At 35.1% G+C, this 24809-nt stretch overlaps 1 protein-coding gene across 6 annotated transcripts in view; it reads right to left on the bottom strand.

Moving 5' to 3' along the window:
* The window catches only part of IL6ST (interleukin 6 cytokine family signal transducer), a 48382-nt gene that overhangs the window by 22881 nt on the left and 692 nt on the right, over positions 1-24809 (bottom strand). The window contains exons 2-6 of one of the 6 annotated variants that reach the window (XM_019743225.2): positions 13859-13946; positions 10291-10401; positions 7062-7140; positions 1959-2264; positions 948-1068 (exon numbers count right to left, since the gene is read on the bottom strand). In XM_019743225.2, the coding sequence (XP_019598784.1) occupies positions 948-1068; positions 1959-2264; positions 7062-7140; positions 10291-10311 (527 nt within the window). In that variant the 5' untranslated portion in view covers positions 10312-10401; positions 13859-13946. The remainder of the gene's footprint in view (positions 1-947; positions 1069-1958; positions 2265-7061; positions 7141-10290; positions 10402-13858; positions 13947-24809) is intronic. The other 5 variants (XM_074328937.1, XM_019743234.2, XM_074328938.1 and 2 more) reach the window with 5 other exon arrangements.

Genomic DNA, 24809 nt, shown 5'->3' with positions numbered 1-24809 from the left:
GAGATGGATTGATGGATGGAGAGGACGCATAAACAGATACGTGATAAAGCAAATATAGTAAAATGTTAATTGTAGAATCTAGGTGATGGGTGTATATAAGCCTTCACTGTAAAATTCTTTCAGTGTTTATGTTTGAAAAAACTAATGGGGAATTTTATAATGAATGAATCAGGCTGACAACACCTGAAATCACTGCTCAATCTTGGTACTGGAAAAACAATCAAACATTATGTGGTGGCTCCAGATATAAGTACACATCACTCCTATTTACTATTTTTCAAAAAAATAAAATAAAAGTAAAAGCTGAATTTGATCTCAAGTGTCTAGATCTAATAGCAATTTTCAGAAAATAAAGGGACAGAGGAATATGTTAAACAGTAAATAACTTATTTTTAACAACTGTATTGCAAAGAGAGAAGTAGATGGAACCTATGGTTAAGATAGATTTACAAGACATATCAATCTGCAATGTATGGAGATAATTTAGATCTTGATTTGAACAAATGTAAAAAACACATATATATTCAAGAGACATCTGGGAAATTCTGACTACTTAGTGAAAATGTGACAATGTTAAAGTATTTTCAATTATATTTGGGTGTAATAGTGGTATGTAGCTACATTTCTTTTTTTAAAGTGTCCTTATCTTTTAGAGATATGTATTAAAATATTTATGGATGAGATGACTGAAGTTTTCTTTAAGACAATCTGGGGTGGAGTACATATAAAATAAGACTGGTCAAGAGCTGGTTATTATTGAAGCTGGAAGATGGGCACATGGGGATTTATTATACAATTCTTTCTATTTTTATGTTTCAGATGTTGTAAAATAAAAGATTAAATAAAACGTTTAACAATTTGCATTTAATATTATTGTATGACAAAATAAAAATTCCAGCACAAATGACTAACTTAATTGAATATATGACAAACTTGAAATAACTTGCCACTCAGATTTTAAAGTGAAGTTTGTTTCCAGGTATGTTTCCCTTCCAGGATCCCACTGACATGTCATTTTCTCTCCTTCCTTCACAATGCAACTCAAATTCTTGGGTTTTTCTGGAGGCACTAAAAAAGAACAATTAGCAATTTTCAAAAAGCTTTATATATCCACAAATAACATGCAACTTAATACCCCAAGACATTTACAACCTAAATTAGAAAAAAGAAACTCAAGCCAAAAGTATGGATATAATGAAAGAATGGTACCTAAAAAATTAATTTATTTAAACTCAAACTCCTTTTTAGACATTAATATACATTTTCTATCATAACTATCACTAACTAGTACGTTTCAAATTAATTTTCTACATAAAGTCAATTTTCATTTATAACTGGATAACAATATTAACTGATTTCTCCATTAAGTGTATTTTAAAAAGTACCATTTGCATGTTAGTAAGAGGCAACTAAATATAAGCAAAAATGATTCATTTATATGTCTCTTTCTATTGCTTTCCCAAACTCTCCTAAAATAAAAGCAAATGGAAAAATTATAATTTTGGGTTATCCACAAATTTGGTAATCCACTCTCAGATCATATTAAATTCACTTATTTACTTTGACAAGAAGACTTTCTCCAGTACTTATTTGCCTTCTTCAGGTGGCTGCTTAATGTACATTCTCTCAGCAATTAAGGAGTATCCAAAGTTATTATGAATAAATGCACAGATTTCAATTCAACAATACTCTTTCAGGGGTTTGTCGAAAGATTTTTCTAGAAAACTGACAGATACTTGGCTTTCAGGAAGTATAAAACTTGCGTTACTCTTTATGTTTTTTTGTATATTAGTAATGAAACTGTAGTTCCACTTCTAAGCTTATTTTTTAAAAAATAAATATGTCCAAAAGTCACTGAGCCAACAAGTCACTGCATTTCATAAAGACCAACATACAACATTAAAAATGTAATTCAACAGTCATGACAAAGTCTGAAATAAGACAAAAACAAAACTTACGGCCTGAAATTATTCTGATTCCATAAACGTTCTGATCAATCTGTCCAAATGTACGAATGTTGCATGTGAGTTGAATATTTAATAAAGATATATCTCTAAAAGTGACACTAGATGCTGTTCTGTTTATGACAGTATATTGTTCATGAGGAATAGTAACATGGTTTGTTTTCCAGAAAATGTAATTAGCATTTACATGAAAATAATCCATACATTTTTCCTTTAGCACACAAACTGCAGTGAAATTAGAACCAAGTTGTACAACTGGAGATTCAGGGTTGATATAACCACATGGATCTAGAAGTTCACCTGAAAAGGAATAATAATAGAAAATATAAAAATGAACTGAATTTTTCTGGTACAAAATAATAGTTTGTATCAATGCAGTCCCTCAATCTTCTCTAAAATATCTCTAAAGACACAGAAAAAGAAAAGAAAATATGGTCAGAATTCAAAGCCAAAATTTGTAAAGAAATACTCAAATTATAAGGAAGATGGAGCTGGATTAAAAAGATAATAATAAAAGAAAAACCTATGCAAGCTTTAGCCCTTTTTATAATATTCTGCTTTAGGAAACACAGGCCGTCTGCAGCATGGTTCATTTGCTCCACCACCAATCCTGTTCCTCCATTCAGACCCAGGGTCTAAATAAACCCCCCAGAAAAGACATTGGTAGTCTCTACTCCTCTCCAGTCCTCAATGCTGCTGGGGGTGTGACTGGGGCCTGGAGGGAGAGTATACATTGTTCAAATATAAAAATTCAGACAAAAAAGGAAATAGCAAAGGAACAAAAACCAGAATGAATAGAACAAGATGACCAAATATATTAGTTTTAACAGTAAGTGTATAGAATAAAATCCCATATTAAAAAATACAAAATCACACTGTATAAAAAAATTAAACACAACTATATGCTTTAACTGTCCCCTACTCCATATCATGGCATCTAAACCCCTATCCCTAGCTCTTTGTTTTCAACAGCTACAAGACATATCTACCTGAGATAGTCCAATAGGTATTTAAAATGAGCATTTCTAAAACGATATGCATCACAGCCCCTTTCAAACTTATTTTTATTTCTCTATCTCTGCTAGTAGCACCATTCCCATCCAGTCATCCAGGCCAGATACACTGCAGTCACTTTCAACATCTCTAATTAGGCTCCTCCAACTGAACGATATTGCACTGAATCTTGTTGGTTCTGCACTCGTAATATGTATACCAACCCTATTTTGATTGCTAAAGCTCAGACCATCAGATTACATGACAGTCTGACTACCTTCCAGTTTATCCTACATACTTCTGCTAGAGTTACTATTCAAAAATTATTATGCCGTTTCCCTATTGTAAATTATTTAATGGCTACCTATACTCATCACGGTAAAATTCCCAACTAATTAACATGATTCTATTCTCTTTCTCTAGCCTCACTGTCCAGAGTTTTAAGGTAGCTTTCCTTAGTGAATCCCATTTGCCAATGGGTTCTTGGGTAGTTGGTTACCCACCCTACTTAAGCTTGTTTTCTCACTTGGAAAATAAAGTTAATAATGGCTATCTTAAAGAGTTTTTTGAGATTAGAAATTACTTATGTAAAACACCTCCTGCAATGCCTGGTACTCAATAGGCCTCCAATAAATGGTAGTATTATTATCATTATTAGTCTCCAGACAAAAGTAATCTAGCCACACTGATAGGATTTGAAAGGTTCCCTTGCGGGGGGGGGGGGGGGTTCTAGCAGTTAAGGTAAAAAACACAGAACGACAAATTATGAATCTGAGAAGAAACTTGGAGATCATTTACTTCAACTCCTTAATTTATAAAGAAACCTGAGATATTTTCATAGTCAACCTAAATTATCAACCAAACTCTTCCAAATCCCAACTTGGTTTCAAGCTAGATCACACAGAGGATTAAAATACCTTAAAAAGCTAAACAGCTTTTCTTATTCTGTATCTCTCAAAGTAAGCAGGAAGAATTAAAAACAGATTTTGCAGCCAAAATTGTATTGCTAAATGGAATCCTGGCACCTCTCATAAAGGCTACAGGGCCCAGAGTCGGAATGTGTATTTCTTTATTTCAAAACTTATAATGTAGCCTGTTTACATGACCTTGCCTTTGTTTATACATGTCCCAGTGCACGTCTAACTCTAAATTTCCAAGTGCATAAAACTTCATCTTGTAGGGAACTAATAAGTTACTCTGTGATGCTGGGCCAGTTCTTCCAACTCCCTAGACCTCACTTTATTCCTTGGTAAAATCACTTCTGTTTCACTTTCTCTAAAGTAATTACTGGAAACAGTAAATATGAAATATAACTTAGAATATTATAAACAGAAGACATAACCAGAGACTCAATATTAATAATTTTTAATCACATAGTATAACAGAAATACTAGAAATGGGCAAGTGAAGTGAAACACAAGCTCATGTTAAAACCATCCCATGCCAAAGTAATCCCATTTTTATAGAGCTACCAGGCTACTGGAGATTAAATTATAGCTTTTTTTAATTTAAAAAAAGGTATTTGATAAAATTAGTTGGGGTATTCATATGTACAAGATGAAATGTGGATTAAAATATACTATAACAAATATTAGAATGAACACTGAAAACTGATATTTAGCTGTTGTTGACCTACAAAAACAGAAATTTCATAGGTTCAAACTAATAAATTTTTAATTGATGACATATATATGTATATATGTGTGTATATATACACAAAATATATATAATATATAAAAATATAAAACATGTTTATAATATATATTTACATGTTTACATGTATAAAAATATATATAAAATACTAAGAAAAAAGTCAATGAGAAGGAGGTCTTGAGTAGAATATATAGAAGTGCCCTTAGTCCTTGGGGCAGATTGTATTTTCCAAAGATGGTCACCCTTATATACCTATTTATCCCATCCCACGTGCTCTTCTTACGATGTGACTGACATTCTGCCCACAAAGAAGTGGGGTCTGTATTCTCCTCCCGCCCTCAGATCTGTGTGGCTGCTTATGTCTGCCTCAGCCAACAGAGTAAGCAATGTGACTTCCAAGGCTAGACCATTAATAGGATACAACTTCCGACTAGCTCTCTGTTCTCTTGGGTCATTTGCCCTGGAAAGCCAGCCAGAAGTTGTAAGAAAGCCAAGACCACATGTGGTGTTCTGGCCAACAGTCCCAGCAAAGCCCTCAGCCTACAGCTGGGGTTAATACCAGACATGTAAAGGAATGAGCCTTTGGATGACTCCAGCCCCCAATCTGAATAGTCCAGCTGAGGTCCCAGAAATCATGGAGCAAAGATGAATCAGTCTGGCTGTGTCTATCTGTATTCCTGATCCACATAAACCATGAGAAATAATAATTACTGTCATTTTTAAGCCATAGAGTGTTGGAGTAATTTGAGGAAGCAATAGATAATGTAATCCTGTTATTTTCAACACTACTCAACAACTCAGGGGAAAACAGAGAGACAGTGAGACATAAACACTTAGCAAATTAGAAAAACAAGACTATGAAGGACTGCCAACACGTTGGATGATAATGTTAGGATTCAAAATTATGTTGAAAGATTAGACCAATAGGCTAAAACTAATATAACGTACTTTGCAAAAGAGGAAAATATCTCCTATTTAGGTTGGTAAGAAATAAATATAGGGTAAGGGAGAAATGGCTTAATTCATGTGAAAACAATCTAAGAATTTTCACTGCCAAGTTAAGTAGCCTGACATGAAACTATAGTGTATATTAGCTGGCAAAAAAAGCAACCAACCAAACAAACAAACAAACAAAACTATGTTGTTTTAATAAAAATGATGTTCAGATCCAAGTAATAAAGTCACCATATTCAGATCATGTCTAGCACTGTATTATATTTATTTTTCTTAAGTGCATTTTATTCAAATCTTAATAATATATAACTATCCTTTTTATAATGCTTATTATAAAGGTGTTGCCCAAATGCCTTCTGTATATTAACTCATTTAATCCTCCCAATAACCCTAGGAGGTAGGAACCATTATTAACTCCATCTTACAGACCAGGAAACTGAAGCACAGATTAAGTAACTGGCCAAAGGCTTAAAGCTGATACGTGGGAGAGATAAATGTGATATGGGCAACCAAGAGGAAAATCAGGAGGGTAATCAGCACACACAGTGTTGGAAGCCAAGTGCTATACAGAATGACTGTAAGTTTAGTTTGGGGAAGAGAAGGCTTATAGACACATGAAAGCAGTCCTTCAATACTTGAAGAGTTGAACAGTGGGAAGGGAAAGTGGTTCAACTCTAGAACTTGGATTAATAGAAAAAAGTTACAAGGAGGAGAATTGGGATTCAAGAATAAGGAAAGACTTTCTAAATAAGAAAGATTTTCAACATAAACTTTGTGTCGCTTGGTGTTCAAAAGGAAGCTGCATTCCTGGATTTGGAGAGGCGTTGATTCAGAGCAGTGCTTCTCAAACTACGTGTGAAGGACCCGTTTGGTTTCCCCCACCAATGTTTCACAGATTTATACTTTTGTTCTATACTAAGTTCCATGAGACAAGTCCACTGATTACATTTGTGGATGTCACAGCTATGTGAAATTGTTATAAGAGTTTCTAAACATTTATTCTTCATTTCTGTACTTAGCTCCTTGTGGACCACTGACAACCAGTTCTCAGACAGGCACCAGGCTGTGAGCCAGCCTGAGCAGCACTGTGGTAGGTCAGTGACCTCTTTATTCTGATCACAATAACACTGCGGCTCAGCGACACCTTTGGCCATTAAGGAGTGAAGTGCTAAAAGTTAACAGATTTCCTCCTATTTCTTTATTTAAAAAAAAGAAAAAAAAAACAAAAAACAAAAAAACCAAACAGCATCTTCTTTTCCTTCTCCACCTTAAAGTTATTGTTAGTACTGCTAAACAACATTTAGGATTACTGAGTGACTGTTTCAACTCAAATTACACAAATTATAATTTATCAAGAGTATTTTTACTTTTTAAAATCATAAGACAGTAGACTCTTAATAATGACCTTAGAAAGAATATGTAAGTTTAATTACATAATTATATAATTAATAAATCTAACTTGTGGGGTTGGAAGGTAGGGCATTTCATGAAGCTTACCTAAAGATTCAGTGCTGAGAAAAACAAACAAGGCTTGCACTGTCCAAGTTTGCAGTGTCAACATCTTGCATGGATACTTCTGTAAAACACACACATAATATTTTTCTCTTATTACACATATATTAGGGCACAATTTCTAAAGTTCTTTTGTTCTCATTGTAGAGCTGTTTTCTAAAAGTTGGTAAAATTCTTGTAAGAATGTAGAAAACAAATTCAAGTTTTCAGAACATTTTTCTTTATTCCCATTGAAGTTATGGCTATGTAAAATACTGCTGGAAAACAATTTATACTTTACAGCGAATTCAAAGAACAATTCTGCACTATTAGTAAATACTCTGAGATTGAGAACTTCAGAGAGACAAATTTCTGCATGGCAAAACCCACCATAAACAACCTCAAAAGTTACTTGACAAAATGGAAAAAAAAAAAGTTTGTAACTCATGGCATGACCAAAAATAATACCCTGATATATGAAGAATGCCTACAAATCACTAAAAAATTCCAACACCTTATTGAAAAACAGGCAAGATGAGTTGAATAGGCAATTTATAGAAAAGGAAATACAAGTAACTCAAATGTATGAAATGATACTTTCAACTTCACTCATAATGAAAGATGAAAACTAAAACTACTCAGATAGGACAAAGAAATGGGAAGACAGTCCATGTTCATGGATTGGAAGAATCAACATAGTTAAAATGGCCATATTACCCAAAGCAATACACAGATTTAATGCAATCCCCATCAAAATCCAATGGCATTTTTAAAAGAAATAGAACAAACAATCATTAGATTTGTTTGGAACCACAAAATACCCCGAGACCCCGAATAGCCAAAGCAATCTTAAGAAAAAAGAACACTGCTGGAGATATCACACTCCCTGACTTTAGCTTATATTACAGGGCAACAATAATCAAAACAGCATGGTACTGGCAGAAAAACAGACACAAAGACCAATGGAATAGAACTGAGAACCCAGAAATGAAACCACATAAATATGGACAGATAATTTTTGACACAGAAGCATAAAATATACAATGGAGAAAAGACAGCCTCTTCAATAAATGGTGTTGGGAGAATTGGAAAGCCACGTGCAAAAGAATAAAACTGGGTTGCTATCTGTCACCATGTACCAAAATTAATTCAAAATGGATCAAAGATCTAAGCATAAGACCTGAAACAATAAACTGCATAGAAGAAAACATAGGTTCTAAACTTATGGATGTTGGGTTCAAAGAGCATTTTATGAATTTGACTCCAAAGGCAAGGGAAGTAAAAGCTAAAATAAATGAGTGGGACTATATCAAACTGAAAAGCTTCTGCTTCAGCAAAAGAAACCATGGACAAAATAAAGAGGCCACCAACTGAATGAGAGATTTTTGCAAACAGCGCCTCCGATAAGGGGCTAATATCTAAAATATACAAGGAACTCATACAACTCAACAACAAAAGAACAAACAACCCAATTGAAAAATGGGCAGAGGACCTGAAGAGACATTTCTCCAAAGAGGACATACAAACGGCAAATAGACATATGAAAAAATTCTCAACATCACTAATCATCAGAGAAATGCAAATAAAAACCACAATGAGATATCAACTCACCCCAGTCAGAATGGCTATCATCAACAAGACAAATAGTAACAAGTGTTGGAGAGACTGTGGAGAAAAAGGAACCCTCATACACTGTTGGTGGGAATGCAGACTGGTGCAGCCGTTATGGAAGGCAGTGTGGAGGTTCCTCAAAAAATAACGAATAGAATTAGCATATGACCCAGCAATCCCTCTCCTGGGTAATCTACCCAAAAAATCTGAAAACATTTATCCATAAAGACACGTGTGCTCCAATGTTCACTGCAGCTTTGTTTACGGCGGCCAAGACATGGAAACAACCAAAATGTCCTTCGATAGATAACTGGGTAAAGAAGTTGTGGTATATATACACAATGGAATACTATTTGGCGGTAAGAAAAGATGAAATAGTACCATTTGTGACAACATGGATGGATCTTGAGATTATAATGCTAAGTGAAATAAGAGAGAAAAAGTCAAGAACCATATGATCTCACTGATATGTGGTATATAAAACTGAAAACAGCAAAAGAACAAGACAAACAAATGAAGGAACAAAAACTCATAGACATAGACAATAGTTTAGGGGTTATCAGAGGGTAAGGAGGGAGGGGGTTATAGAAGAGGGTAAACGGGGTCTAATATATGGTGATGGAAAGAGAACTGACTCTGGGTGGTGAACACACAATGTCAGATACAGATAATGTATTACAGAATTGTACACCTGAAATCTTTGTAACTTTACTAACAATTGTCAACCCAATAAACTTTAATTAAAAAAACAAAAAACAAACGAAACTACTCAGATAGGAATGCAAGATGTTACACACTCTGGAAAATAATTTGGCAATTCTTTACCAAGTTAAAAGCACACCATAGGACTTCGCATTTCCACTCCTACGAATGTACCCAAGAGAAGTAAAAATATACAACCACACAAAGACTTATACTCAAATGCTCACAGCAGGTTTATTCATAACAGTCCCAAACTGGAAAGAACCCAAAAATCCATCAACTGGTGAATGGATAAACAACTACCCAAGCAAAAGAATACCACTCCTCAATAAAAGGAAATGAGCTAGTGATAGATACAATAGTATGAATGAATCTCAGGAACACTATGCTGAATGAAAGGAGCCAGATGCAAGAGACCATATACTGTATAATTCTATTTATAGGAAATTCAACAAATGGCAAAACTGGTGATAGAAAGCAGAACAGGGGTTGGATGAGGTGGGGAAATGGGATAAATGTAAAGGGGAACAAAGGAAGTTTTGGGGGAGATAGAAATGTTGTCTGACCTGATTGTGGTGTGACAATAAGTATCTACGTTTGTCAAAATACACTCAATTGTGTCAAGAATGGTGAAGGCTGCGATTTTTACCCCACTTGCAGGCTAATGAGTTAGCATGCCGGTGCCTTGGATACCAGCAGAAGACATGAGACTCTTGAGTCAGGGAGGAAGGACTTATTACTCATACCAGGAGCAGTAGTCAGAGTAGTATCAGCATCTTCTTGTGCCGATTGCCTGAGCCCCAATTCCCACATAGTGTTGTGAAGTCAGGTAACACCTGTACGCACAGTGGGTTGCATTACAGGAACAGAAGACCAAGCTTAGGAAACATGATTCTTTTAAAATGGCAGGAAGTATGCCTACCTTTTTCTCGGGAGGGGGCATTATCTCTGATTCCCAAGGCTGTGAGCAAACCTGTCCTTTGCTCTATGAAGAGACACTACTTCTATCTTCCAACATCCTTGAAAAGATTATCTAGAAAAAAGGCAATCAGGGCTGTACTCGTAAGATTTGCAGAAATGCAGGAGACCAATGGGGAATTGTTTCCTAACAAACTCTATACTAAAAACTGGTGAATTTTATTGTTTATAAATTAGACCTCAATTAAAAACAAACAACACGTACCCAAACAAGGTGTACATACAGCCAAAAGAAAGGAGTGCTTAATTTCCCCAAAAGATATATACAAGAGTGTTCACAAAAGTTTTATTCATAAAAGCTAAAAAGTAGAAGTAAGCAAAAATCCACAAACAGTAGAACAGATAAATTGTTGTACATTCAAATAACTGAACCACAGAAATGAAAAAGAATTACAGGTACTCACAACAACATGACTGAATCTCACATATAACAAAGAAGAAAGAAACCAGACCAAAAAAAAGTACACACTACATGATTTCCTTTACATGAAGTTCAAAATCAGGGCAAACACTGCAGTGATAGAGATCAAAAAAGTGGTTATCTTTTGGGAGTGCGTGGGGGGAAGAGGGCAGACGGGATGCTGCAAATGTTCTGTATCTTGACCTGGACGGTGGTTAAGAATTCATCGAACTGTACACTTAGGATTTGTGGACTTGTATGTAAGCTGTACTTAGTAAAAATAGTAAACAAACAAACAAAAACTATCCCGATATCATTCTCACCTCCAGTATTGGAAAAAACATAAAAACGAACGTTATCAACACAGTGCTGGGAGACTATAACTTAAAGGGATTCTCACACACTGCAGGTTCAAGTGTAACTAGCATAACCTTCCAAACAAGTTGTACAACTAAAACTGAATTTTATGGTTTGTGAATTACGCCTCAATTAAAAACAAATAAAACGTATCCAGACAAGTTGTATGGCCAGGTTAGCACTATTGACCAAAAATGAAATACAAATATGTTTAAATCTAATGATTCTACTTCTAGTATTTTAGCCTACAGATGTAAGCAAAACAACACATGTACAAGGTTACTCACTACAGCAGTTTTTAACTTGTAAAAGCTTGAAACCACCTAAATGTTCATGAATAGGGGACTAAATTATGGCCTATCCAAACATACATGTAACCATAAAAATAAGAAAGCTCTGTATGTACAAATGTGTAATATCTAAATTGTAAGGTACAGAACTGTATATTTGTGGGCAAAACCAACAAGATAAAACACACATTCATTTACTTATATATGCATAAAATATGTCTAGAAGAATAAAAATTCAAATCCTGGATCCCACTGGCAGAAGGAAGACCATACTCTGCTGCATATGCTTTGCACCTTTCCAATGCTGTACCATGTGACTTTAGCACTTAGTCAAAAAATAAATACAATTTAAATTTAAACATAGTTGTGTAAACTTTCTCTCCCAAATAAAACTATTAACTTCGTGATGAGGGCTTCATAGTACTATATTTGGAAATCAGTGTTCTTTTATTAAATCTAAATACTAACTTGACTTTTTGTACTCTCTAACCATGTAACGGGCACTCTGTAACAAACTTATTTGATAATGAACTGTTAGACTATCTCAGGTAAAGGTATAAAAGAAGTTGCAGAAACCATTTTCTTCTACTTTGTTTCATTCCTTACTTCCCAACTTTAAATAGTCCCATATTAGAAAAGTCCACCACATCACATAACTTCGTAACTGTTCATGAAAACAACAAACAAAACAAAAATATCTGAGCACGTTGGTAGAGTAGCCTGTGGTCATGCCATCCTGATCATCCAGTGTGTTAAATACCTTGTTCACACTGTAGAGCGGTTTTTCTATAGTTCCTGAAAACTGGCAATCTTTCTATTGATGTACTATATTCTTAAAACAAAACTCTGAAACAAGAGGTCCCACAAAGGTATTTATGATCACATCAAAGCAATCAGATTTATCTGAAACACAGATGCCATGAAACACAACTAAAAGGGAAACAGACAAGGGTAGATTTCGCATTTTAACAGCTAGAAAGTAATGTTTCCTAATTTTTAAAGGATTATCATTGAGATGTGACAAAGGAACATCTATTAACAAACTTGATTTCATATTTGAAACCTAAGAGTTGGAGATACAATTAGCACCTTCTAAAATATTATATTACATACAATATAGTCAACTTCATATGGGGGCTCATCTTGTTTCAAAATTGACAGTATTCTGCTTATTTTCCCCCTCCTATCATTCTGTTGACAGCAAATAGTCAATTTAAAAGTCTCTCCTCATCTCTTGCAGAATTTTCTATGTATACATTACAACCCCATATTGCATATACTGATTTTCCTTGAAATCTGCATGTTATCTTGGAAGCTTCTATGAAGCCAAAACATGGCACTAACTATAGATACAGGAAAAGTTTATTCCAAGAACTGAATGGTTCTTCTACAGCAACAATTCTTTAACTATGATAGTTCAACACAATGTGTTGAAACGAGCTATAAGCTGCACCGTAAGTAATTCACTACCATTAATGTTAAAGTAACAAAGTTTATGAATGCTTTACTTAAAAAATTAGAACAAATTCAAGATCATACCTATAGTTGTTCATCCTCATTCACTTTCATTCCCATGGATTTTTCTCAAATGGGAGAAAAAGTAGTGGAGTTATAATTGATAAATATTTAACAGTATTGCCTTTTAAAAGTTATTTTTATTACCTACGGATTGTGATTTTTGAGTTTCATTTTTCTTTTTAATTTGCCCCGAAGACAAATAATACACTCAGATTTACACTGCATGTGAGGAAGAATGCCAATATAAACTTTACTGTAGTAACATTACTACTATAATTGTAGAATAGTACCTAATAAACGAACTACAATTATAAAATAGAAGGCAAAGTAATATTTACTGAATGAACAAGCTGAGCAGGGATCAGGATGGGAAAAATTTCAATACAGTATCTTTTATATCATGTCAGACACAGTACAGTGTTACTTTGAATAAATTTGCAAAAAATTGGTTGTGCCTACTATTACATTATTTAAAAAAGTATGCAACTCTGCTCTATTCCACTAGTGTTAATTATGAATTAATAATATCTAACAAGCACCTGCGTATACTATTTTATATTAGTATATTAGAAGTGCTTTCATTTAAATTATTTCACTTGAGTCTCCTAAAATCCTAGGGAAGCATGTGGATAGGGCAGGGATTATTTTATTAAGACTTTGTTTTAGAGCAATTTTAGGTTTACAACAAAATTGAGAGGAAGGTACAGAGATTTCCCACATACTCTCTGACCCCACGAACGCATAGTCGGCCCCATTATCAACATCAAACACCAGAGTGGCACCTTTTACTGATGAACGTACACTGGCCTAATATAATCACCCCAAATCAGTAGTTCACCTTAGGGTTCACTCTTGATATTGTACATTCTATCAGATTGGAATGGCAGGGATTAATTATTGGAACTTTACAAAAGAAAACAAAAATCCAGATATGATAAGTTACTTACCCAAATCATAAAATTAGTAAGTGAAGAAGCAGGGGTTTGAAACTGAGCTTTTCGCCTCCAAATGTCATGCTCTTTTCATTGGGTTTCACTGTAAAAAGAGAGCCTTGTTCAGAAAACCAGCTTTGATAATATTTATTATATGTGTACTTCTTAAATTCCTGCCTGCTATTAGGTTTTCAGGTCTTCAGAACATATCCTATTTTAGATACCTTCTGAGCTTCAGCAGAAAACAATCCCATAAACACTTGTATGAGTATTCAAACATCCTACTGTCGTTTGCATACATACTTGGAACATTATCGGCTCCCGCATGCCTAATCCCAACTTCCTTGATGTCTGTATAATGTCACAGAGATGTGAAAGGGACATTTTGTTGAATTTAACAAAACCAGTTAAAGCAAATCTTTAACAGGATCATACCTTTTGTCTTCCACTAGTATAAGATAAGGATACTGACTCTTCAACTGTCAAACTATTTATGCACAGAGGTGTAAAAATTAATTTTAAGATTTGCTCAGTATCAGTTAAATTCTAGCATTAAGTAGTGGTGGATCCTCTTTGAAATGTAACAAGGTAATTTCAAACTTAGGCAAGAAGTTGAATTCTTTATTACTGTGTCACACATATTAAGCCTCTGATATAATAACATACAAGAAATTAAATTTATAGCACTGATATTTTAAAATGCAAATAATTACTTTTAAATTTTCAAATAAAAATTGAATATATGTCATGTGCAAGTCCTCTATAATCTCACCAATAACAACTGAACAACTATTATTATTTTTTTTGTTTTTGTTTTAGTTCAGCATGGTTGTCATTATTTGAACCTTGAAAAACAACACAACTTTTTAAAAATTCCATCTCCCCACCCCCTCTGCTTTGGCAACCATCAGCTTTTTCTCTACCTCTGTGTGTCTGTTTGTTTATTTATTTATTATATATTCCACATAGTATTAGTGAGATCATATTACATTTCTCGTTCTCTGATTTATTTCACTTAGCATAATGCACTCAAGGTTCATCCATGTTGTAACAAATGGCAAGATTTCATTCTTTTTTACTGCTGAATATTCACCCTTTTCATCCAGCCCTCGAACCGCCCTTCCATTGTTTATATACACGTCTTCTTTATCCATTCATCTGTTGATGGACATCTAGGTTGCTTCCATATCTTGGCTATTACTAGTAATGCTGCAGTGAGCAGAGGGGTGCATATATCTTGCAAAATTTTCTATGTGTGTATTATAACTATATTGTACCAATATATACTTTCTTATTTTATAAAAATGTGATCACAATAATGTTCTGTAACTTGCTTTTTCCACTTAACACTATATATTGGGCATCTTTTTAAGTCAGTATGTAAAGATTAATTCCTTGCAGCCTTGCTCAAATTTGCCTTCTCACACAGGTCTTCCCTGACCACCCTGAATTGCTTATCCTCTTTCCTGTTTTTCCCTCAACAGCACTTAGCACCTTCTAAAATAGGTTGGCAAACACTTCTCGTAAAGGGCCAGATAATAAAAATTAGGTGGGTACAAAAGTAACTGTGGTTTAAAAGGTTAAAAATAATTGCAAAAACCGCAATTACTTTTGCACTAACCTAATAATTTAGCCTTTGTCGGCCTTAAGGTCTCTTGCAACTAGTCAACTGTTATTGGAGTGCTAAAGCAGCCAAAGACAATATGTAAATTAACGGGCATAGCTGAGTTCCAATAAAACTTTATCTACAAAAATTAATTTGAAATAGTTCACAGACCCAAATGTAAAACCTAAAACTTGCAACTAGAAAACACAGGAGAAAACCTTTGAGAATTTGGATTAGGCAAAGACTTCTTAGATACAACACTGATTGGTAAACTAGACTTCATTAAAATGAAAGTTTCTGCTCTGTAAAAACCACTGGTAAGAGAATAAAAAGACAAGCCAGACTGAGAGACAAATTATAGTTTAAAATTTTCAAAACATGAGAAAACAAACCCAATAAAAAAGTGAGCAAAATACCTGAATAGACACATCACCAAAGAAGACTATAGCTAAATATACAGCTACCATATACTTAGCTATTCCACCCCTACTTTCCCAAGGGGCATGAAAGCTTATGTCCATGCAAAAAGTTGGGACTGGTTAGATTACAGTATATTTATACACTACTATACACCTGCCCATAACAAGGAAGTCAATTCATTCGTCCAACAAATATATTAAGTGCTTTCCATGCTGGGTATGTTTCTAGATGCTAGGAACACAGCAGCGAACAAAAGAAACATCTTAACTAATTACATCCCAACAGCCCGATTTCCAAACAGGGTCACCTTTAGAGGTACTGGAGGCTTAGAACTTCAACATTTCAACCCATAACAGACAATAAGCAACATAAGCAAATTAAATAGTGTTTTAGAACAGAGGTTGGCAAACTATGGTCCACAGATTAAATCCAGCATGCATCCTAATTTTCTGATTCACGTTGGTTTAGTTTTCATCATAGTTCTTGGGCTTCAGAGTTTGTTGAGCTTCCTGAGTCTATTGGTTTATAGTGTTTATCAAATCTGGAAAAATTTCTGGCCATTATTTCTTTAACTATATTTCTGTCTCTGCCCCTCTTTGAGAACTCTAACAACATGTATCTCAGGATGCTTGAAGTAGTCCCATTGGTCACTAATGCTGTTCATTTTTTTCTTTTTTTTCTGTGTTTTATTTATGATAATTTCTACTGTTGTGTCTTTAAGTTTACTAATCTTTTCCTCTGCAATGTCTAATATATCATTAATCCTATCTAGTGCTTTTTTTCATCTCACACATTGCATTTCTCATCTCTAGAAGTTCATTTTGGGTCTTTTTCATATCTTCTATAACTCAACTTCCTGAACATACAGAAGACAGATATAACACTTATTTTAATGTCTTTGTCTGGCAATCCTAACATCTGTGTCAGCTCTGGGTTAATTCTGATTGACTGTTCTCATAATACACTGTATCTTCATGCTTCTTTACATGCCTGATAATTTTCACTGGATGTCATACATTGTGAATTTTATCTTGTTGGGTGTCAGATATTTTTTATATTGCCATAAATACTCTTAAACTTTGTTCCAAGACACCGTTAAAGTTACTTGGAAACGGTCTGACCCTTTCAGGTCTTGCTTTTAAGATACACTGGGTAGGACGTTGAGCAGTGCCTATTTAGGGCTAAGCATTCCCTACACTGAGGCAACACACTTCTGTGTACTCTATACAATGTCTCATGAATCAAGATGTTTTCCAATGTGGCTGGTGAGGACAGGTACCATTCCTGACCCTGAGGAAGCACCAAGCACTGCTACCTCTAATTCCTTCACGAGGTTCTCTCCCAGGCCTTCGGTAGTTTCTTCACATGCAGGCACTGGTCAGTACTCAGATGCGAGTTAAAGGGGACCTCTGCAGCTTTCAAGAATTCTTGTTTCAAGAGTTCTCTTGTTTCAAGGTTTCCCCCGCTGTCTGAAAGTAGAGCATTCCTATAAAGTTTTCGTAAGCCCAAATGGTGTAAAGTGAAAAAGCAATTCCCATAGTACACATCTTGGTAGTGGGTGCACAAAACAGGGATAAAACACACACTCAAGATAGTTCAAAGCTACGGTGCTTGATGCTGAGATGCTGAGTGTAGTTCCTGAGGAAGGAGCCTGGCAGTGCCACTGCTGCTGCCTCTAGAAGGGCTCCTTGCAAGACAAACCCTGAACACTAGTTTTGCTTTTTGCCTTTTTTTGAAAAGCAAAAATCCTCTTTGGATTTCTTTCAGAGAGCGAAAACATGTCCTAATGTAGGTCTTTCGTAAAAGTGAAGTGGCATAAAGCAAATTTTCGAAAAGCAGGGGATACCTGTATTCTCTTCTGTGAACTCAAGCCACTTTGGTGTCCCCGCCATCTCTTCTGCTCAGAGTGTCCCCTGGGCTTGGCATGGATTCCCCCTGCCTGGGCCATGGTCTGGAAACGTTCTCAAGGTAGTAGGCTGGTGCCATTACAGGGTTCACCTCATTTGTTTCCCATCTCCTAAGATCATTGCCTTTCATCATCTAGTGTCCGGTTTCTTGGTTATTGCTGTTTCACATATTTTTTTCTGTTTTATGGCTGTTTCAGGTAGGATGGTAAATCTTATCCCTGTTACCCCATTTTTGCCAGAAGTGCAAGTGCAAGTCCAAATCAAACAAGAATTACACAATAATACTGTTGTCAAACTATTATAAATACTGGTGTGGAAAAGCCTAATTAAAGTACTTGCAAATTTATGTTAGCAATGCATTTGAAAACAAAACAAACCCATAAATACCAACAAGTATTTAGCTAAAAATACAAGTATGGTTCAACATAAGAAAAGCTACCAATGTTACCCATTATATTTATTGATATATTAAAGAAGAAAACTATACAATCATAAAGTTCTTGAAAAGCATCTAATAATCAACTGTTCACTCAAAATTTAAAAATAACAACAAAATGTCAGAAAACTAAGACTGAAAGAGATCCTTCTTATCTTGATGAAGTATAATAAAGAAGGTAAGAGGATGGACTCTGGAATTAGACTGCCTGTGTTGAAATCCCAGCTTCTCTATTTTTTGTAAAACACCTTAGGCAAGTTATTTAATATCCCTTACTTTTAAAATTTAATTTAATTTTATTATTAGCTTCAGGAAATACCCTGTCATGCGGGATCTCTGGTCCCGCTCCCCACATAAGAATGCAGGACATGGTGAGGCCAAAAACGAACACCCACGGAGCCATAGATATGGGAGTCATACCACTATAGTCTCGCTGGCGGCTGGGTTGGAGACACAGGAAGCAGGAACCACACGACCCGCAATCTGCTGTCCGTTTCTCTGCCAACCAACCAACCAACCAACCAACCAACATATCTACAGCAGTTACATCAGTGGCCAATGCCTGACCGGTAACAGCTGATGGCCATCCAATCACAGTTGATGGCCATCTACTACCCGAGCCAGCACCTTTCCACGTGAGGCCGAGAGCCTGGAAACTGCTGTCTGGGACTGTCCCCACAATTCCTTACTTCCAATTTTCTTATGTGTAAAAATGAAGATAAGACCAACACCTACCCACATACCACCTACTAGCACTTTTGTGAAGATTAAATAAGTCAATACATAAAGTGCTTAGAATCTAACTGGCTCATAGTATAGACTCAAAAATTGGTAACAACTGTTCTCATCAGTGCAGCTCCTGCTGTTGCTGCCACAGTACTTTATCAGAAACCTCTAGTAAACATCTTATTTAAAGATAAAAATTATAAACATTCCTATTAAAGTTAGGATTCAAAAGAGATGTTTGGGGGGAGTCATTTATTCAACACAGTTCTAGAGGGCTTAACTGAAAATATAATAAACAAATAGATAAGATATAAAAGTGGAAAAAGAAAAACCTGTAGATAATATGATGATCTATCAAGAAAAAGAATGAGAATTAAGTGCCAAACTATTAGGTATATTGAAGAGTTTAACATAATAGTTGAACAAAAGATAAAAAAATATAGCTCTCCTATACACCAGTAATAAGCAATAAGCTATTCACAGTAGCATCAAAAACTATAATGTATCTAGGAAAAAAATCTAATCAGAACTATGCAAGAACTTGATGGAGAAAACTATAAAACCTTACATTAAAAGGTTCATTAGTAAAACCTGATTATCATGGAATGAAAACAAAATAGAGACATCAGTTCTTCACAAGTTAATATATTAATTCAATATAACTTTAATCTAAATTACAAAGTGGTTTATTAAGGAATTTCACAAACCAACTTAAAATTTCATATAAAATAACAGAGAAAAATAGTCAAAAGCCAATTTTCAGAAAGAATAAACACAATACTTGCCATACCATCTGCTAAGACACACTATAAAGTTATAGTATTTAAAACATGGCATTGGCATAAGAACAATTAAATCAACAGTATAAAACAAAAAGTCCAGAAATAGATGTAGGGTTCAGAACAGGCCTCCCCAAAAATGTGCCACTGTGGCACGTGAATTATTTTGAGCTGAATGTAATCAAGACCGTGTGGGGTCATGAGAAACTTTCAGCTCTCTCTTAAAGAATTTAAATTTGGGGCTTTGCCCATAATAAGAGTTATCACCAGAAATAACTTTTTATGATGAGTTATAGGACAGGACAAACTTCTGATTACTCAACATCGCTCTTCGTATAGTCTTGCAATGGCCTTCCTCCTCTCTGAAACCCCAAGTGATCCTTAGCTTAGAATGGCACATATACCTCATTTTCCCTTTGTCTTTGAACCTCTCGTTTAGGTGGGGTTTCTGACTCTCTCAAGTATGTGGGTTCTTACATGCACGTATGTATTTAAATTTGGTTATTTTTCTCTTGTTAATTTTTCTCATGTAGATTTAATTACTAGACCAGATGAAAGAACCTTGTGGGTAGAGGAAAGTTTCTTCCTCCCCCACATAGATTCAAGTATATATAAGACTATATGATTTTAAAAAAAGCATTTGATATCACTGGGGAAATAAAGAACTATTCAATAAATAGTACTGGGACAACTGACTTCATAAGAAAGAAATAAAGAGCCCTACTTTATCACAGATACATACACACCTGATTAAGAATCAAAATGCAAAAGCAAAATTGTAAGAGCATTAGACAGAATATGTTTATGACCTTAAGAGTTAAGAGAAGAAGGCCTTTTACAAATTATCATTGACTGTTTTAGACTCATGAAAAGGTTTAAAGAGTAGTTTGATGACCATCTCTGTTCTCACCATAGCTTGACAAACAAAACATTACAAACACTACAGTTGATGCCAAATAAACAGTTGTTGCCCTTAAGAAGTTCAAAGTATAGAGGGGCACAATATGCAGAGTGCTACAGGAACACAGAGAATACCCAGTGCCAATAGGGCCCAGGAAAGCCCAGCTATGAAATAAGAGTAAAGGTTTTCTAGACAGAGAAAATAGCATACACATGAGCTATACATCATCATGGACTCTAATTGTCAAGTGAAGATTACCGGTGGCAAAACCCGAGAGCATGCCAGTGTATAATCCAGAGCTGTGTTAACTGAAGCAGTTCTGATGAGTTTACCTTGGGTGGGGGGTGGGCGTGGGGAATACACACAACAGTATATGCAAACACAACAGACTATGAAGAAAACCAATATGAAATGAACTCTTCAGAAGTCATGAGGAAACCCATCTACCTTAGAGCAAAGGATGAAACTCATTAGTTTGACTAAAGGGAAAATGATACTTTGGAGGCAGAATATTCAAATATTAACAGAGCAACAGGTTTATTGTGCTGAAAGGAATGAAGCTCTTGTTCTGGATATGTATACATGCAGCTTTAAAACAATAATTTATACTATAACCATATTTCATGATCAGTTAGCTAACTTAATTCTCATTAAATCTCACTAAAATATACTAGATAGACACAAAATTAAAAAAAAAATGTAGCCAATGTGACACTATCACAAGAGTTTCTGAAGCATTTCACATTGTTGGCCATCTATGCTGCTTGAATTTCTCCCATCTCCTGGTTTCTATGTAACCATATCATGCAGCTGAATTCTTCCCTTTGTCTACTGTCTTCTTTACTGAATTCTCTGCTAGGTTTTATTTGCTGGCTATGATAAACAGAAAAGTATTTGGCATCTACTACTATTTTAAAATACCAACTTCTTTGAAGACTTAAGACTTCAACTATTACCTTCAAACAAAATAATTCCAAGAATTCTGGCTGGGACCTTACATTTATCATCGTCTTGAATATTCTGCCTCTGACACAAATAAATTTAACAGGTCTAAAAACAATATACACATGTATACACATGCTCACGCACACATATATACATAAAAATGACGCCACCCCCCCTTTTTTTTAAATCACAGTACTTATCTTTCCTCCATCTAAAAACACTCACCCTTCTTGAATTTCCTGTCAATTGGGGTCCATGTTGTCTCTTACCTATTCATTACATTCTAGCTTTTCTCAATTACAAATCATCCAGCCTTCTTTCAAATTGTATCTTTCCATTTGTCTCTTCTTTTTTACCCTCTATTATGACCAACCTAATTTAGGCACTAATCACCTTAATATTTATAACTACCTTCTTGCTTCATCTCTTTGCTCCCTCCAAATAATTCTGAACATTATTGGTGGGTGAATCTCTAAAACAAAACTTTAAACTTGTCACTTTTTTTCCTAAAAAGCTTTTTAAAGGGTGGATAACAATGCCAAATATTTTAGCTATTTAAGAACCCAAAAAATTGGCTTCAGCGCGCCTGTCCAATCTATCTTCTCCAAGGTTAAGGTCTATTCTAAAAAAAAAACAACCCTCTACTCAGACTTTTCCCTCAAGCTGCCCCACCACTAACTATACTTCTAGAGAATAGCAAGCAATCTCGTTTCTACTCGTCATGCTGAAATTATTTTTGTGTTTCCCAAATGCAAAGCAAACATTTAAGCTCCTCGTTTTACTTGACCTCACCACCGCCATTCACGCCTTGGTATTACCTTGTATCATTCCCTATGAGTCACTCCTAGAGTCTAAGCACAAGCCACAGCCAACTACTTTCTCTAATAACCTTTGTTATTTCAGAGTTTCTGCTTCTACAAAATGCTATTCCCTGTCTCTAGAATCTTTTACCTGGGCTATGCCTTGCACTGTTTGTAACTCAGATGAAACATCTTTTCTGTGAAATTTCCTCCCAGTCACAAACATCTTTGCTCCCAATGTACTTGTATATAGTTCCCTAATAGGATTTATAATGCTGAACTGTGACTCGTTTCTATGTCTTGATATCCTTAGAATCTAACATACTTTGAGGCACATAATGGACAATTAAGAGTGGGTTTTTTAACAGACCTTCTGGTACAGCCATATCTAGTCACTGTCACTCAAGTTTACTATATGAAGAGGCAGTATATGTATCGTGGTTAGGAGCTGAGTCTGAAGCTAGGCTGTCTAGGTATGAAAATTTGGGATCTACCATCTATTAGTGGTGCAGCACGAGGCAAGCTATTTGTGCCTCAGTTTGCCTCTTTGTAAGAGGAGGATAAGCTCTACCTCATAAAGTTATAAGGATTAAATGAATTAATATGGGCAAAATGCTCAGAACAGTGATGCACAAAACAAGCACTGCGTATGCACTGGCTATTATAATTAATATACCATGGTTATTTCTGGCTCTCTCCACATAGACTTCTATTTGGAATGGGCTCCCTTCATTTTTCCCTTTATCCAAATCTTACCCACATTTTCAACACTGACCTTTGTCAGCGTAAATCCGTTGATCAATCCAAGGCTTAAATGATCACTCTGCATTTAATTAAAACTGCCCTGCATCCTTGTAATTTTTCACGTTTGTCAACTGAATTTCTGTAAACTCTTTGAAAATCCTGATGACATCTCTTGCACGTTTGTGAGTTCCTATAGCCAGTAGTAACTGCTTAGTGTTTGCTGCGTAAATTAATAAAGGTCAGTAGAAACTTCAATTTTGATCATACTGCCTTTGCAATTAAAGAAATGGAGAAGGCAGTGAAAACATTCCATGCTTCTCTAGCCCAGATGCAAATGTATTAGGGCCAGGGAATACTGCCTCCCATTAAAATGGAAGCTCTGAAATAGCTTCTGGGGGAAAAAAAATCCTCACTGCAGAGGAGTTATGGGGAGTCAATGAGCTCCCAAACCAAACTGCAGCAGTACGTCCTCTATGAGAAATGTGTCTGTATGACAAAATGACAGAGTACAGGATTTGGAATTACGCAGATCTAGGTTTCACAGGGACACTGAGCCTCCTTTTCACAAGGACGCTGAGTTTCCTTTTTTTTTTTTTAAATAAGATAAGTATCTTAACTCGTACTTTCCAGGTATATAATAACTGACATTCACCTTAGCATGTAACTGAGCAGCAATGCCCTTGGGAAAAAGTTTAAACAAACTGAAAACACTGCAATATGTAAGTAAAAAATGAGAACACTGAGCATTTTTCATTGCATAAGAAAATGTATTAAATTAGCTGGCAGCATTATTTATAATATTCTAAATTACTTATGAAAAAATTAAACATGTACAGTATTGTCAACACAGACTTGATGAAGGGAAAATTCCACTACAAACTTGACCCTACTTTTCTGATACTTTCTCCATCCTGTAATTTTCTTCCACTTGTGATTAAAAACAAGTGTTCAAAATTATCCCAAAAGAGAAAAACAGTTGGAAAGCACAGTTTAACTTAGTATCAAGTTGGTTCTATAAATGTAGTATTTCCCTTACAGTTCCAAAACACTTCCAAGTAGGAATTAACCTGAATTTAAGAAATCAAGATAATGGTAAACAGTTCAGATGATCTGAGTCAATAATTTCAAATTAAGAGTTGTCCCAACTCGAAGCTGGCAGTCACAGTCTAAAGGGTTTGTTTACTGCACTGACTAAATCAAACACTCCAATTTTTAGAAGATTCATCCTGACATTCTAATAATTACTTTACAGCAGTATAATTGCTGAAATGCCCAATACTACATACACTGAAATGGGTTTCCTTCCGAAGAAAAAAAGAACAAAAGTGGCATATCTTATTTTTAACCTGTGTTTTCTGTTGTTGTTGTTTAGATTTATAAATAAAATGCTGTTCATCTACCGCAAAACAGAACCTTGCTGCTTGGAACAACCTTTAAGCTTGGGGTGGGGGTGTGTGAAATTTTAAAGACAGACATTTGGTGACTTTAGGATACAGTGGTATATGGGATTGATTAGGACCCATACAAATAAGAAAGGAAAAAGAAAAAGAAAAAGAAAAAGAGAAGGAGAGAGAGAGAGAGAGAGAGAGAGAGAGATTAGTTAAGAATATAAGTATGGTGAACTTTCAGCAGTGTAGAAACGTTACAATTTAAGGATTAAAAGATAGCTTTGGGGAAGAGAAATAAACCTCCGGGTAGAAAA

Source organism: Rhinolophus sinicus, linkage group LG03, assembly GCF_036562045.2.
Source record: "Rhinolophus sinicus isolate RSC01 linkage group LG03, ASM3656204v1, whole genome shotgun sequence".
Lineage (NCBI taxonomy): Eukaryota > Metazoa > Chordata > Mammalia > Chiroptera > Rhinolophidae > Rhinolophus > Rhinolophus sinicus.
Note: the sequence above shows the minus strand (reverse complement) of the source record. Positions and strands in the feature narration are given on the sequence as shown.